This window comes from Strigops habroptila, chromosome Z, assembly GCF_004027225.2.
Source record: "Strigops habroptila isolate Jane chromosome Z, bStrHab1.2.pri, whole genome shotgun sequence".
Lineage (NCBI taxonomy): Eukaryota > Metazoa > Chordata > Aves > Psittaciformes > Psittacidae > Strigops > Strigops habroptila.
This window is the reverse complement of record NC_044302.2, coordinates 75,949,484-75,966,748: the sequence shown is the minus strand read 5'-3', so window position 1 is coordinate 75,966,748 and position 17,265 is coordinate 75,949,484. Positions and strand designations below refer to the sequence as shown.

The 17,265-nt window shown below is 36.6% G+C and overlaps 1 protein-coding gene across 4 annotated transcripts in view; it reads left to right on the top strand.

Annotated features, from left to right (window-relative positions):
* CERT1 (ceramide transporter 1) overlaps positions 1–17,265 on the top strand; it is a 77,077-nt gene that overhangs the window by 48,864 nt on the left and 10,948 nt on the right. For 2 of the 4 annotated variants that reach the window (XM_030470872.1, XM_030470874.1), the window contains 7 exons: positions 720–858; positions 1,879–1,962; positions 7,542–7,699; positions 13,325–13,417; positions 14,872–14,958; positions 15,932–16,024; positions 16,582–16,659. In XM_030470872.1, the coding sequence (XP_030326732.1) occupies positions 720–858; positions 1,879–1,962; positions 7,542–7,699; positions 13,325–13,417; positions 14,872–14,958; positions 15,932–16,024; positions 16,582–16,659 (732 nt within the window). The remainder of the gene's footprint in view (positions 1–719; positions 859–1,878; positions 1,963–7,541; positions 7,700–13,324; positions 13,418–14,871; positions 14,959–15,931; positions 16,025–16,581; positions 16,660–17,265) is intronic. The other 2 variants (XM_030470873.1, XM_030470875.1) reach the window with 2 other exon arrangements.

Sequence of the window (17,265 nt, the reverse complement as noted above, 5' to 3'; positions counted from 1 at the left end):
TGAAAAAGAAATAACTTACATGCAGACTGCCACACAGCTACAGAAAAAATACAAAATATTTTGTTTACTGCAAGTGTTAGTATTTCATCATATGATGAACCAATTGTGCAGGAAGCTCTCTCATGCCTCTATACAGTTGTCCTTTTTAAACTATGGTGTCGTCTTCCAGTGGGAAGAAAATCAAACCTCTCAGAACATTTATAACCTTTCCTAGTTTATTCCTCAGAATAGCAAGGCCTCTAAATGAAAAGGAGTGCTGATTCTGTGACTTAATATATTTGGTTGATACCGATTGAAAAATTATGGCTTTCCTTATCTCATGCGCGTAAATATTTAACGTGAACCTGGATGGACTATACTTCTGGGAGAGCAGAAGAGGAGCAACACAAGAAAGAGGAATAAAGATGGATCAAGGATCTTAAACTAGAGGTTACTGTTTTGGGGCGAATAGGCATAAAGTTAATAGCATGAAAGATCACATTTTTAATAAGCTTTTGTTGAATGCTCTGAAGTAGCATAGGCAGTCAAGAATTAACAATGAGACCAGTGGACAAAATGCTTGTATGCATTTTCTTATACCCTTCTGACATTAATAGTATTTCATAGCTGTACTTGAATTTGTTCTTCATAGCTGTAGAAATAGAATTTTTTTTTTTAAGGTATTGGACTATTGCTGAGTGTTCAGAAGCATTTTAGGCATTTTTCTCTTGTATTTTCAGAAGGGCCATAGCTTACGTGAGAAGCTTGCAGAAATGGAAACGTTTAGAGACATCTTGTGTAGACAAGTTGATACTTTACAGAAATACTTTGATGACTGTGCAGATGCAGTTTCCAAAGATGAACTCCAGAGGGATAAAGGTAAAACTGTAACAGAAGACTCATATTTCCAAAGAATTTAGCTTTTTACACAGTAATAGCCCTTGAAATAGTTACTGTAGCATTTGATACCATATAAACAAAATATCTTAAATTTACTCTGTAATATAGGAATCAATCATAAATATTTCTGCATAAAGAGTTAGCTATTTTCACTTCAGAAGCTAAATTCCCATAAAAACCTGCTTAATATTAATCTGTAGCTGTCAATAGTACAAAAGAAATACGCTTAGTGATGTTACAGAACAATGCTTACTCTTGTAAGATGAATTCAAGTTAGTTTATCACTGTGCCTCTTTTATTTTGAAAAAATAATAGGCTATTAGTTTTCATAGAAACAATACATTCTTTAAAAAGGCAAAGGGGCTGCCATAATGAATCCTCACGAGATGTATTGGCTGAAACTAGAGCACTGAGTGTATCAGGCCCTGGTAGACTCAGGTGTGGATGTCTACATATTTCTGAATTGATGTGCTCAGAGCACAGCTTGTTGTTGTATCCATGTGCACTCCAGGGGCATTCATATTCATTCCTGGCAGCTTGAAACTTTTGGTAGTAAGAAAACAGTAGATGTACAATTCCACTTCTTTGCAAACTTTCTAGTGTAGAAGAGTATAGTTGCTGAATCGTAGCTCCCTGCTTATCCAGTTGTAGCACCAAGATATTGTTGTTCTTACTGTAGAATTAGGTGCTGAACTTCAACACTGAGCAAATATTAGTCTCCTGATGGTTTCTGACAGTAATGTTGATAGTGAACTTGCGTCAAAAAATACCAAACTAAACCAACAACAAAACTCTCCACAAAAATAAACAAACAAACAAAACAAAAAACCAACCAAAACCACACAAAAAAACCAAAGGGGGGGTGTGTGTGGTTCATGACTCTTGATGCGGGAAGAAATCTTACACACTGTTTAGCCTTGAAGATGCTCTTAATTCTTTCTCGCACACAAAGAATTGGAAAAGCTTTCTCATTCCCATAACATTCTCTCTCCAATTTAGTGGTAGAAGATGATGAAGATGATTTCCCTACAGTGCGTTCCGATGGGGATTTTGTACATAACAGTAACAGCAGTAAGGAAAAATGTAAGTTTGTCCCAGCTTTTTCACTGAAAATTCATATGAATGGTATGATAAGCCTGATACACGATCGGTATATATGCTCTTTTCTAGGCAGAAAATGGCAAAAGTAGCTATTCAAATGTATGTGACAGCAAGTTCTTACTCATGTTACCGTTCATTAGGTGCTTCTCATGCCTCTCTGAGTTACACTTAATTCACAGAAATATTAATGTAAGCTTGGAATTTCGTATTCTCTGTCCAAAGCCATATTCACTGCAAAATTCTGTTGAAACAGCTTCATCATTCAGAAATTGGGAACTGATATTTGTGACAGGTTACTGCAGTTTTTCTTACAAGTGTTACAAAGTGTTACCCACTTTAGGAGTGTGGTGGAGCACAATGCTTTTCCAGTTATGTATGTCCCAGTATGGGTTTTCCAAGTTCTATGGGTATGTAGTGATGAAGTCAACACTGTTACCAATTCTCATTCATAATAATATTAGCACTTTTTTTACTGTATTTTCCATTATGACGAACAGAATTCTGATTTCTATTATCTTAAATGATCTCGTTATTGTACTCACTGCATCCATGCAGTAGATGTGAGGGACTCATGCAGTTCTTGCTGGTCTAGAAATCTGGTACTTATGGTCTGGCACTTAAAATCTATTTGCATTCTCCTTAGTCTTTCTTTTTGTTTCCCAACCAAAACACAGTGTTTACACTGTGTAGGTGTTGGCAATTCAGTGAGTCCTAAGATATTTCTTAGACTTTGATTCACAAAACTTTGAAGTTGCATTACCTCCAGTTTCAAATCTGATAGAATCTCCTGAAGTACTTGCTAAAAGCATTTTGAAAAATGTAAACACCTTAATCAAGAACCTGGAAGATACGTGGGTGAAATAAGCCTTTTCTCTGTCTTCTGTTTTCTTTTTAATTGTCTGTTGTCCCCCTGTTACATCTTTCCTTGTTGTATTAAGTGCTTTTTCTAGAGTATAGCCAAAACTGTTATGAGGAAAGAGGAAAGGAAATGGAAGGAGCTTTCAGGATACTTCTAGAATTCATCATACGAGTAGATTTTTTCAATTAGATAAAGTGCTTCCTCTGCTAAGAATTAATTGTAATGCTGATTTCAAAGGTTAAGTAGCATATAACTCATGTTTTGAATAAATCTTTCTTACCTTTTATCACCAAAGGTAAGTAATCTTGCAGTGCTCACCTGTAAGCAAGTGCACAGTTCCACTATCCCTTCTGTGTATATACAAGTGTACATTTTTGAGGACTGTTAAGTCAGAACAAATCTCATAAAACAAAGATCCTTATTTAAAAAAATGTTAAGTGATAATCTAATTTTACTGCATGATTCATTTGGAAAAAGACGTCTTTGTCAATTTCAATTTTTGTAGGATAATGTAGAAGTTTCAGCTTAATTTACTTTAGAACATCTCTTCATATCTACATTCTTCCAGTGTACTGCTATATGTACACATACGATATGGGGAATGTCATTAGGAAAGTACATTTTTAGTACGTTTGGTCATCTTAAGATATTTAAATGGAAAATAAGTAACTTCTTTATTTTCATCACCAGGAATTTAACGGGAGTTTTAAGTGATATCTATATTCCTCTTTAAAAGTTCTGTATCAAGTCTTTGGGAACTTACATGCTAAGAAATTGCCATGTATTATGGGTACCTGTATATAAACTCACTTACTATGGCTCACTACAGAAAATAATTTCTTCAACCCCTTGCTTTTTGCGTAACTTCTAATTCCAGTTGTTCTGATTTCCTATTCCATTAAATTTACTTTCTTTCAATTATTTCTATGAAAAGCTTTATCTCCATTTAGTTTTTCTGTGCCTTAGTTTGATTTCTAAGGGCTGGACCCATTAAATATTTAGTAGCTGAATGCTGCAAAGCTTGAATAGAAATGAAAAATTAAGAGTCTCTGCCCTAAAGTGGAATCATAAGTGATGCAATGGGGAAAGTAGATGTTCCATGTTGAGACAGCCATGCCCATGTATTGGTTAGAAAATTACTCAGACTAACCGATAATGAAAGATTTATCTTAAACTTCACCCCTTTCTAAAGCTTAGCCTCAGAGCAGTTGTTAAAGATTCTTTGGTTTCTCAAATTTCAGGTTCCATTCTTGAAGTCTCTATCCAGTCCTGAAAGGACTGAAACAATCTTTTAACTGTAGATGAGGAGTGGTTGCCTGTTTATTCTGGGGGCTGATCTGCAGTAAGTACTCCAGGAAGTGAGAAGCATGGGTTCAACCTCTTATGTTGCCTAGTATGATGAGGAGTATTTGAGCCTGCTGTTCAAACCACCCGTGCAACCACTCTAGTGCTCAAATCATTAAATTTAAGACTGACTTAAGGAACCATATGCACATTGTCTTCTGAAATTTGTTCCCTTCTGCACCTTCCCTGGGTGGGAGGAGGAAGTTAACATGACTATAGAGAATTGTTACTACTTTGAAGACATTTTGGATAGGGAGGCTTTTTCTTTTCTGTGTTCTCTAGGATGTCTGAGTAAAGAGCTAGGAGGAGTGAAAAGCATTGGTAACTAAAGAACGTATAAAACACCAAGTGAAAGTCTGGCTGATGCATATTTACCTACTGGGATCTTGATCAGGAAGTGTTCCCATCCATCTGCTCATTAAAATGAGTGTATTTGGATTTAAATTATGTAAGTAGGAAGAGCAGGTGAAACCAGCTTAAGGAACCTTTTTGAATACAGAAGGCATTTTTGTGCTGCAACTGTAACGATGAAAATGGTACAGAAGTTTAAGGATGGAAATTTGATGTAAAACATGGTAGGATTTACACTGGATTTTTATGCTTTGAATGGAGGAAGAACATTCACCAATAATGGGCTTAGAGGACAACTAATCATATTGATCCTACTCTATCCAAGAAGATCAACAACAGTAGGTATCAATAAATGGGTCATGCACCTGAACATTTCTTTTTCACTTAGAATTAGTTCAGTGACGTAAGATGTTAAGGTGGCATAAAATGGAAAATATAAAGGAACTTCTTTCTGCTTACTGTGTTTAAAATAATTTTCTGATTCATATGAAAACATTGGAACAAACACATGATGTTTGGGGCATCTGGGAAAGTGTTACAGACAATGTTAGGAACAAGAAGGGAAAACTGACCTATCCTAACAAATACAGAGGTGTAGGAGAGAAGGGCTAAAGACCCATTGAAGGCTGAAGCATTGTATGAAGAATCTGCAATGTGAGAGGCAAGAGAAAACAAATCAGAAATAAAGCAAAATGCTTAAAAGACAGGATAATTATAAAGGAGCCACTTGGAAGGTGTTGAAATTGAAGTTAAAGTAGGAGGAAAATCATCCTGCTGCTTTTTTTTCAGTTGGCTGCATGCAGGTTGATCATCAAGTTAGAAAAGCAGTTGCAATGTTAGGAACACTCTCCTATTAGCCTTTACCTTGAACCATATGGATCTCCTGGTGAGAGATTTCATTTTGGAGCCATTTGTAGTTGGCATGAGAAAAAAGTTTAAAAAAGGAGTAGGAAAGATATTCAGGCTCTCCAAATAGAAAATCGCTAGACAAATACAGCTTCAAATGTTACCCAGATAAGGCTTGAGGTCATCTTCTGATATGTTCTGGGAAGACAGATGTCTCCTGCAATTAGGAATGAATCAAAATACTCCTATCCATTGTAAGGTATTTCTTAAGTGACCATCTCTTCAAAGAAACAGGTTTTGCATCCTCCTGCAACAAGTTCATTTTTACCCAGAATTATAATGGCTGAAATGAACTGTGTACACTAATTTTAAAACTGAAAACTCTGCATGTATCAGTGCTACTTTGAGAGTAGTCATTAACGAATGACTTGCAACACGTGACTGAAACTGTATGGAAGTATTAATGACCTGTAGCTGAGACCTGAAGATACCCAGGAATAAAAGCTGACTTTTTTTCAGAAAATGAGTCTGCATTGCTTCATCTCCCTTATAATCTACCACTGAGATTTCTGAAATGATCTTGCAGTGTTGCAGCTAGTGATAGTTTCCTCAGCATCTTTAGCATGTTCCATAATTAAGAGAGAAAAATCACGTCTAAAGCATTATAGCTGTGCTGGTAAACCTGCATGTGAACACAGTCTACACCAACAAGGACAAATTATTAGTATAAACTCTGTTTTTCAGTCATGAATTGTTATGGGTGAAGCCCTTGTGTTATTTTCATTATTCTCAGAGAATCCACTGCATCACCTCCTTGCCAGCTTATACCACTTTCAGTCTCAGCCTCCTCCGTGTTCCCTCTGCAGCTGTTAGGGGGAGGGAGAGCTGCTCTGCTCATTATTGTTTCTGAACAGATTTTTCTTTCTCTGACTTTACTTTTTTTTCTCCAGCCCCATCATCTTTACCTTTCAGGGAGTACTCTTGATTAACATGAAACAAAAAATAAGCTGCATTCTACCATAGTATGTATGCTTCTTGAGGTGTTTGAAGCAGTGTGTAGTCTGTAATCATCTGTTTAAAAAATAGCTTGATTCCTTCTGAAAGGAGGGTATATAAAACCTTTAGAGACTTAAACCATTGCTTTAGACCATGTGACAATTGCTTACTGTTCACAAAGTGAAGATGCAGGGCTCTACCATTAGAGAACAGCAATTGCACTTCCCTTCCCTAGAAGAACTGAACTGCTTGAAAGCTCTGCTTTGCCTTTGCAGACATACTGGATAAACTTTACACAAATATTTATTTGTACTTTTTAAACCATAACAGGGGCTTGCTGACAAAATGACATGCCAGCAGGGGGAAGTGATATCCCTCTAGGTCATAAGCTATTAGCTTGCCCTGTGGCATAGCAGGAGTTACTTTAACTTGCCAGGCTCAGTCGGCTTCAGCATGAATGTTACTTCTGCTTTCTAATATTTTCTGGCATTAATGTGTAGTGTTTGATTTGTTATTATGTCAACCTACGTACGAGTTTGACATGTAATAGGTACTTTTTTTGTCACACATTTTAAATGACTTGTTTAAATAGCCTTAGCAACAGATGGCTTGGTTGACAGCATGAAGTAGTTGTTGGAACTGCAAAACCCACAGTACTTGGATAATTCAACACATTTGATACTTTTATCTGATATCGTACCTTTTTACTTTGATGTTTTTAAATCTGTAATTATCTGTTTAAAGCAACCTTGAATGTTACATTTCGGGTTTGATTGCATTTTTAAATTGTTCTTTTCTTAGTGGTCTATCAGATATGTTTTAAGGTTGCTCTTTGTTAATTAGGCACCCCTTCAAGCTGTCAAACTGCTATTGTTACGAAGTATTACCACTCCCTCCACCCTCGTGATTTGCAGAGTGCAGAGTAATCGAGCATTACAAGCAGACTTGAAACACAGTATAGCAAGATGAAGCTGAGGGGATGTGTTCCTCCCTTTGAATCTCTTTCATTATCCTGTGGATAGCTGAAATTACTATCTTTTTTTATTTTTATGTTACGTTTCTAGCCAGTCTGTTTTCTTCAAACAATCGTAATATAAAGCACACATGTAAAATGCTTGCTTGAGTTGAAGGCAGCTATCAGTGAATGGTTCGTGTTTGTTTTTAGTGTTTCCACATGTAACACCGAAAGGAATTAATGGCATAGACTTTAAAGGAGAAGCTATAACTTTCAAGGCAACTACTGCTGGAATCCTTGCTACACTCTCTCATTGTATTGAACTCATGGTAAAATGTGAAGAAAGCTGGCAAAAAAAGCTAGATAAGGTAAGATAATTTTCCTTTTACTTTTGTTGGGGGGAAAAAAAAGTTTCTTTAAAATTGAGATTTCAAATGTGCTGTTAACTGATTTTATTCCAGGAATTGCTTTTATTTTTATGTGCAGCATTTATTAGTTTTAGGTGCTTTCATTATTACACCTATAAAACATTAAAATCTTATCCTAACTTGTGGTATAATAACATTATTTATCATAGTCTGTTTTCCCAGCCTTTGTTCAGGTAGTATATTTTTTATATCTGTAGAGAACCTGACAGTATTCCATAGTAATAAGTGCAATGCTTACAGCCTTCTAAGAGACCTATTTGTCCATGCTTGCAAACAAATGTGCAAATCTCCAAATTTTTTTAATTGTGATAAAAAATGGTGACAATACTGAGGACAAAAACAGTTCTAACTTCAAATGTCTCGTTAAGATACAATTATTTCACTTTCCTTTAGGAGGCTGAAGAGATTAAGTCACGTTTTATGCTGACTGGTTAAATTTTTTACATGTATAGTGTTAGAATATCTGTTATTCTAATGACAGTGATAGTTCATGCTAAGCCTACACAACCACTCTAGCAACTTAAAAAGGAGCAGTGTCTTCTCTCATGAGATGTGCTGGAGGCATGGCTAGGTTGTACTTTAGGCTTTTATTTCTAGAATCCTGCCATCACTGGCTGGTGTCCTGTGCAGTCCTCTAGCTGTTGTCTCATTTTTCATTCAACATGTTCCCATGTGGTGTATATCACACTTAGTTGATATGTTTTAGTGGTACACGATTCAAAGAATGAGCATATGCAGACAGAATACCTCCACATTTGAATCCTTGCCTCTGCCTCTGTGGTTGTCTTTGTCCACATGTCAAAGGTCTGACCCTGTCTACTGTATTGTGACTTCTGTCAATACTTAGTTACTGCTTCATCTAAGTAGTTGGAGGAATTATAGTAGATCCAAGACTTGAAGCTTGTTCATAGGATCATAGGGTAATTCAGGTTGGACTAGACCTCTTGAGATTTCTTTCTCTCCAACCTTCTGCTTAAAGAAGGGACAGTTAGAGATGAGACCAGGTTGCTCAGGGCTTTATCAAGTCTGGTTTCAAGTCTTCAAGGCTGGAGACTGCACAGCTTTTCTGGGCAACCTGTTCTGCTGCTCAACTGTTGTAATAGTAAAAAAGTTTTTCCTTGTATCTACTTGGAGTAACTCTTATTCCAGTGTCTGCCTATTGTTTCTCATCCCTCTACTACAGACTACTGTGAAGTCTGCCTCAGTTTCTTTGACTTTGTTGGAGGTGTTGGAAGGCTACTATTAGATCCCCCCTCAAAGGCTTCTCTTCTGTTCTTAGGGCTGAGCAAATACAGTTCACTCATGTTGATCAGACTTTACTTAGAGCATGGATGAAGTGAATTTTTCTTGTCCCTATGTTAGTATATAATAATACAGAATATGTAAATATAGAATTTGAATTAGTTTAGTTATTTGTCACTTCTTTTGTGGACATAAAGGACTTATTTTGACCTGCAAATGGTAAACAAATGTAATTCTAAATTTTACTTTTGGTCTCATGTGACTGCTACCTCATACAGCATGAGTTAATACATTTTAAAGGGGGTCACAGCTTATTTGGACTTGTTTTCCCAGAAGTTAAAATAGCAAAAGATTCTAAAACACTGGAGGTTTTCAGTTGCTCAGCTTTCGCAGACTTGCAACTTCTTTAAAGTCACATTTGTTAGTGAAATTTTCTGGGTTTATAGCACACTCGTGGTAAAGTACTTTAATTCTAATACAGAATAATTACTTTACATTCTTCTAATTGCTGTGCTTTTGGAAGAGGAGATTTTTATTGATCTAAATAATACAGAATTGTGGTGGGCTAGCCTTGGCTAACAGCCAAATGCCCACCCACCACCTATCCAGCAGGATTAGGGGGAAGAATAGGATGAGAAAGCTGATGGGTCAAGAGGAAAACAAGGAGATTGCTTGCTGGTTATTGTCATAGCAGAACATTCTTGACTTGGGGAAAATCAATTTGTTGCTGATTTGAAATAGATCTGGTTAATGTGAAACACAAAACAAACACGAAAACAGCTTTCTTCTCTAATTTCCCAAGCTGAACTTCATTCCTTCAGTGCAGGACTCTCTACCTGCTGCTTTCTAGCCCGAGGAAATGTGGCATGAGGAATGTTGGGGTTGCAGTGCATCTCTGCCACTCCTTCCTCTTCACACTTTTAGCCTGCTCCCACACAGGTCCTCTCCATGGGCAGCAGTCCTCTGGGGAAAATGTGCTGCAGTGTGTGTCGTCTGTGGGACGCAGTTCCTTCAGGAAATTGTCCCTCTGCTTCAACCCGAGGTCTTCCGTGGGCTGCAGTTTGGATATATTCTCTCAAGGCCCTGAAGCTGCTGCTCTTCCTCTTCTGGCCTTGGCGTCTCCTCTGTTGTTTCTCACTTCTGGTTCCCCCTTCCTCTCTCCCTGGGATGTTTTTTGCACTTAAGTATGTTTTTCAGAGAGGTGCCACACACATGATGGATGGCCTCAGCTGTGTGCTGGAGCGAGTCTTTTTTGGAGCTGGCTGGAATCACCTGTGTCTGACACGGAGCAGCTGCCCAGCCTCCTCCAACAGAGGCCACCCCTGCAGCCCCCCATGACCAACACCTTGACACCTACACCCTTAAAGACACCAGTTGACTGTATTCAGACCTCTGGACCTCTGCAAACACTACTCCACTCCAATTGTAGAACTGCTTTTGCTTTATTTTCATCTTGTTGTTGTTAAACATGTCTTTATGACTATCTTCTATAACTATGGGCCTGAGCAAAAAACACTGCTCTTATCATCTGATATGGGATGTGGGAGGAGAATGGTGTTGGTCTTTGTACTTTTGGTTTTCTTGGATAGATGTGTAAACTGCTTTGAAAAGAAAGTAAATATTTTGAGATTATAAAGTTTAGAATACATTCAGAGACCAGAGGGGGAAATTACATTAAATCAGGCAACTGGTAGTGTTTATGTTCTGTCTGGAAAAGTTTTAGAGCTCTTGTAAGTCTGTCCAGTGGTTGTAAAAGCCCATCTAGCAGAGCTGGAAGAGGCAGCATCAAGTTTGTCCTTCATGTCAGCAGACTCATGCTGCTGTCTGTGTGCTGTGCAGGTTACAGGAAGAGCAAGACCTCTGTCAGTGGCTAAAACCAATGGCTTTACAATGGTACCACACCACTGTATAGTGGCTTTACAGGTACTATAAGTACCATTATAACCCAGCTCACTCTCCATTTCTTTCCAGCCTCCTCACTCCACTAGCTTCAGAACTGTCTTTTGCTTAACAGCAGCATGCAAAGGTGATTAGTACAAAATTATATAACCTCTGTCTTGTAGCAAGCTACCTTAACCTAAAGATGCAAGATAGATTGTTCTGCCGAACTTGAAGAAAATATTTCAAAACTATCACTGTCCTAAAAAAAAAATCTCATATTAGAGAACCTCAAATTCAGAATTTGTTGAATCTGGACGTGACTACATTTTAACTAGAGATGACTGCAGTGTTATGAATCAAGTATCTTTATAACCCCTTTTTATTCTGTTAAATGAAAAAAGGGTTTCAAGTTCCATTCTGAATGAAGGTTAGAAACTATGTCTAAACCTTTGAAAACAACTAATTATTATTACAAAAACATTTTCATTTTGAAGGATACTGCTCAATATTGCACTCAACTGTAATTTTAGATTTTTATATTTAGTTTTCTTTCTGTTACCAAAACAGTCATATGGCCAGCATAAAATTAATACAAAAGCAAGTAATGTGATGTAAAAGTAATTGTAGTTACAGCTTTGCTTTCAACCTTTTACCGTTACCTGGTAAGATCTTGAGACTGACTTTTTTTATTTTTCTGATGCAGTATATTTTTCAGTATGAGCCTCTTGAATGTATTTTAAAATAGACTTTACTTAAAATTAATAAGGAAGGGATTTAATCTCTAGCATTTGGTCCATTGTTTTATTTGCAACAAAACCCTTTTGATAATGCTTTTCACGTTGTCTTGACTACAGCAACATTTTTCTATTCTAGTTTCCTTTGGTCTTACTAATTGCTATTAATGAACAAATTTATAATCTGAACATTAAATTTTACCTGAAGATTAACATGTTTAGCTTATTTTTTTCACCTTTGACAATTGTAACTTAAATGTCTCATTAAACTTCACAGAATTTTAACACACCAGTAATTTTCCTGCTGTTTAGCCAAACAGTTTCCCAATTTCTGCCTTGTTGCTAAGAGAAGCTGGCAGATTTGGAGAGTTGTTTTTTGACACACGTGAATTGTCATTAATTTGCAGATTGAAGTATTGAAAGTGTGGGGATCTGGGGTGAGCAGGAGGAGGAGTTGTGATTTTGTTTTTCATTCCAGCGTTCTTGTAAAACTTCTATGTTTTCTCTCAATGACTTATACTCAAGTTATGCTTTTATGCATCTTTAGGACTCTCTAGTTGCTTTCAAAAAAATATAAACATAGAAAATTTTGTGAAATATACATGTTAGCAATTATTGTCTCTTTGTGGTAGTTTCAGAAGGGAAAGCCTATGTCGACAGATGATACTGTGTTCATCTAAGTGCTGGTTTTTTCCCCTAAGAATTTTCCTGTGGAAAACTGTACTACTTTGTTTTACATCAAAACTGTTGCTTTACTCTTCAAACCTGTCTTTAGAAACCAGAAAATGTGTTCCAGAATGAACGTAACCACCCAATTCCCAGTTGGTAAATCCAGCCTTTCAGTATTGCTTAAGGGTTTTCCACTGTATTTTGAAGCTCAAATGGGTTTCTGAGTGATCATCTGCAAGAGCTAGTGTGTGGTGTCCAATTGTCACCTATAAGACTTAACTTTCTTCCACCTGAAGTGATTCTGAAAGGCAACAGAGAAACATCTTCTATACTAAAGCTGAATTCTGCAAGAATTTCAGAAGTCCATGGCTTTTTCACTGAGAGGATTTCACAGTATATAGAATTTGCGGAGGAAATACTAGACTTAATCTGATCCTGGCATTACTACTTTTTTTTTTCCAAAATATGCAATGATATAGGCATCAGTGGCTAGTACAGTCACACACCTATTATGGGAGAATGATGTTGAGTTAATCACTGCGTGGAGTTCACAAAATGAGTCACGTTGAAGCTATGCCAGCTGATTATAGATACAAATTTAACATGCTGTGACTCATTAGTATCTCACTACATTCAACAAGTTAGCTTTTTACCAATCTTACTTTTCACCCTTTGTTATCACTGCCCAAGCATCTGTGTCAAGGAGGTTTGTATGAACTGTCAGATACAAAGTCAGTGAACCATGAATAGCTATGCTTAAGCTAGATACCAGTTTTTGCTTGCTGATCTAGTTTCTTTCACGACTTAAAGAAGGTATCCTCAAGATAGTTAGCTACCCAGGCTTTATATTATATGTATGCATGTATATGGCCACATATAATACATGCATGCAAATAAATTCAGAAAATGAGCAGCTTTGCAGTTGTTACTTGGGGAAAAAAAACCAACCTATACCAGTCAGGTAATTCCATTTATTGGCATGTTGACTATTAGCAGTCAATTCATTCTTACTGAATCGAATGACCATGTAATTTTACAGGAGTCGGAGAAGAGGAGGAGAATTGAAGAGGCATACAAAAATGCTGTGACAGAACTGAAGAAAAAGTCCCACTTTGGAGGGCCAGACTACGAGGTACAAAGCCTGCTTTTGAAATTTTTAAAAATGCTGGGACTTGTAAAGATCGGTTTGTTTCTCAAAGAGGGCTGAAGGGTGTGTAAATCAAGGTGTTTGGCTTGTGCAGGTGGGTGGTCATGCCACTTCTGGTTTTCCACCTTTGAAACAGAAACTGTATGAAGAATCTCAGTACTTAATATTTTGAGAATGAAGTCTGTCTTCACCTCAGGCTTCTATGTTCTGCTTTTGTCTAAAGCATGTTGCTCACAGATATTTCTGCTGATTTTTTTTTTACTGTTTTTTCTTGTACATTTGAGATGTACAAGAATATATGCACTAGATTTTTACTTTTTCTTTTTGATGGTTCAGCTGTATAGATGCGTAAAGCTGCAGAGGCAGTTCTAGAATCTGAAGTTTAACTTCAATTGATTTTTAATTTACCAATGGAAATTTTATGTTGACAAGTTCAGTAATTTTTAGATTCCTTTCATCTGTTAAATTGCATATTTCAGCAGCTTCCTCTGCAGTGAGGTATTCAGTCAAATTCTAAGACACTTAAACCACATTCTGAAGAATAAGCTAATTCTGAAGAATAATATAAGCTAATGCACATATAATGCAGTTTGTATCATTTTTAAGAACTTGAACCTTTCATATACATTAATCAAATGGGATTCTATTTACAAATTGTAGCCTGAGAAATACTATTAATATGTTGAGATATTTAGAGGATACTTCAGCTTGGGTTTTCTGTTGTGACTGATGCATACACTGTAAAAAAAACAAACAAAAAAAAAACGATAGGAAGCTGGACTTTGGCTCCCTGGTTATGGACACAGCTGCTTCTTCCAGGTATCCCTGTTGTAGCTTTTTGAAATTTGTTGGATTGGCTTGCTTTACAATACAGTGAAAGCAGCAAACATAATTCTCTGAAATTAACATTTTACTTCATAGACCTGAGTTTTTAATAGTTGACTCATCTAGACCTGCTGTTTAGTGTTAAACCATTTTTTCCAAGAATTTTCAATAGAGATCTCAGAATTTTCTCTTGTTATGTTTTGAGCACGTATCTGAAATCTGCCCTAAGGCACTGGAATTCTTGGAAGGAGTCTAACTACACAATTATGTTAATGTGCACTTTACTGACACACAATAAATGTTTTTAAGAGAAGATACATGTTAATTAAAACCTAATTCTGCCCTCAAAGCATATTGACATTGTTACTCAGTTTCCTGGGGTTTTTTTCTCCTTTATACAACTATCTCTAAATTGTAGTTAGAGGAAGTAACTTCTTTTAACAAGTAGGGTTTTCAGAGGAATTGTAATCTGAGAAATTTACTTGAGGTCTATAGAAGAAATTTGCTTCCAACAGCCGTATGCATAATATATGAATATGTATTTCTAATAGTAAAGTGAAGTGGAACTCTCACGTCTCCAGAATTTTGAACTAGTTTTGGTTTTTATGCTCTAGGAAGGTCCTAATAGTCTGATTAATGAAGAAGAGTTCTTTGATGCTGTTGAAGCTGCTCTCGATAGACAGGATAAAATGGAAGAACAGGTATTGATACTTGAAAAATGTCTTAATGATGGGTGTTCGTGGGAGATTTCTGTGACTTAAACTCAGTCTTGGGGTGCATCTCCTGAAGCTCTAGATCTTTTATTCTGACATTGATAAGGGGAATTCACTTAATATTTTTACAGTTAAATATTGTTGCTTAACACTAGTTTTGAGAAAGTGACTTCACAGCTTACAGAGACAATTGTAGAGTGTTAACTAATTGAATGTCTCTAGTTCCTAATTCCTGAATAAGTGTCCTGTATAAACTTTCCTTTGTATGTAGCTGGTGCCCTGATTAAGTAAGAATATCAAACAGTGCAGCTGTTTCTCAAAACCTAGTTTTTGGTCTAAAGTTTCTTTTGACTCTTGCAGTATGTGAAATGGCAAAGGCGTAGTTCTGTTGGTGTTTGGTTTTTGTTTTAAAATTCTATAGGTTCTGGCTACTTCTTAACTCATTTCTTCAATACACTTCAGTGGCAAGGATCGAAAAGGGACAAGATGCATGTGAGGAAATATGTAGACTATGAGAAAGTATGGCAATGTATAAATGAGAGGGAATAACAAAGTAGTGCATCCTTTGTCTTGAAAGTGTTTAGGTGTATAAATATAGTGAATACAATGACTTGGTTAAGAATTAAAAGACTTTATAATGGATATATATGGTACCAAACAGTTTACCTGGGTTGTGGTCTCTGAACAGAGAGTACAAGTTTTGACTCTTGTGCTAGTACTTAATGGATCCTTAATGCTGCCAATCTATTTTCCTTAACTCTGAAGTCCCCCTTGAAGTTATAGACAAATTCAGTCTTTACTCCCATTCACTTACTGAGAATTCCAATAGGATGACAGCTTCATGCCTGTCATGGACAGCATTAGTTGTTGTAGCCACTAGGTAGGTTAAGGATGACTCACTCTGTTTCATAGTCCTTCCAGTAGCAGGTGACTGCTAATAATTAAACCTATTCTGTTGCAGTCCCAAAGTGAAAAGGTTAGATTACACTGGCCAACATCCTTACCTTCTGGAGATGCATATTCTGCTGTGGGGACTCATCGATTTGTTCAAACGGTAAGGTATTTGTCATGATCTCCTGAATGATGGGCTAACCTATGATATTTCTATATAATACTTTATAGGGATAGGTGAGATTTTTTTTTAACAAAAGTGTTTCTAGTAACTGTCAATGGTTTACTCATTTTTCAAATGGAGTAGCCAGAATTGGAGAAGGACTGTTTTCTGTCTTGGCTCAAAAAAATACTGATTTGAGTATTTAGAATACTCTCGACTTGTATCAAGCTTGTCAGTTAGATAATACAGGAAAAAATCCCAACTTGTTAACCTCAGTACTTTCAAGATACCTTCACCAAAGCTCATTGAATTGATTTTGTGAAGAAAAGAAAAAAAATCCAGTTGCTTTTTTTCTAGTGTTACTGGAAACACTATGCTCCTCTCAGGGCTACACTGGGAGCATAATGCATAATAGGTGCATGAAATCAGCATTTGCTGCTGTGCTTGCTGCTTTTGTTTTCCTTTTCTTCATTATCTTGTGCTTGCAAGTTGGTACTGAATGCTCTGTTGTGCCTTTGTTCTGATTACTTGGTTTTTTCTTTGTCTGTCTCTGGTAGCCCTATAGTCGCTCTTCCTCCATGTCTTCCATTGATCTAGTCAGTGCCTCTGATGATGTTCACAGATTCAGCGCCCAGGTACTGTATTAATATGTTGAGTGGGGGTTGCATATCTCTGCGGTATTTCATCCTCTTCTCTAGAACCTGGGTTTTTTGTTACATAAATCACTGCTCGCTTTAAACTAGTATGCTGAGACAAACAAAGGAATTCTCTATTCCTGTACTAAATGGTTGTCCTTTCACATCCAGCTTGCATGCATATCAACTTGTGCAGTGGCCCCAATCTTGTGAAACTGTTGGACTTAAACAGCTTTAAAAATGCCTTCAACTTGAAAATTTTGCATTTCTGATTATAATAAAGGTAGAATATCACCTGTTTTGTGTGGGATGGAGCTGGTCTTTGCTACAAATGGAATAGTTTTTCTTGCTTTTAAATCAAAGGTTTGATTTTGTATTTAACTTTTGTTTATAGCGACATTAATGTACTAAATGTTAAGGTTCACTATGACCATTTTTTACCTCTACAACTAGTTTTATTACTGAAAGCTCATAAAGTATGTTGATAAACAAGATGATGGATATGAGAATTTTTACTGAAGAGTTTCAGTATATTTATTCATCGTTCGGAAAATGAGTCTGGCATCCTGAATGTGTCAGTGTAGTCATAGAGACATATTCCAGTAA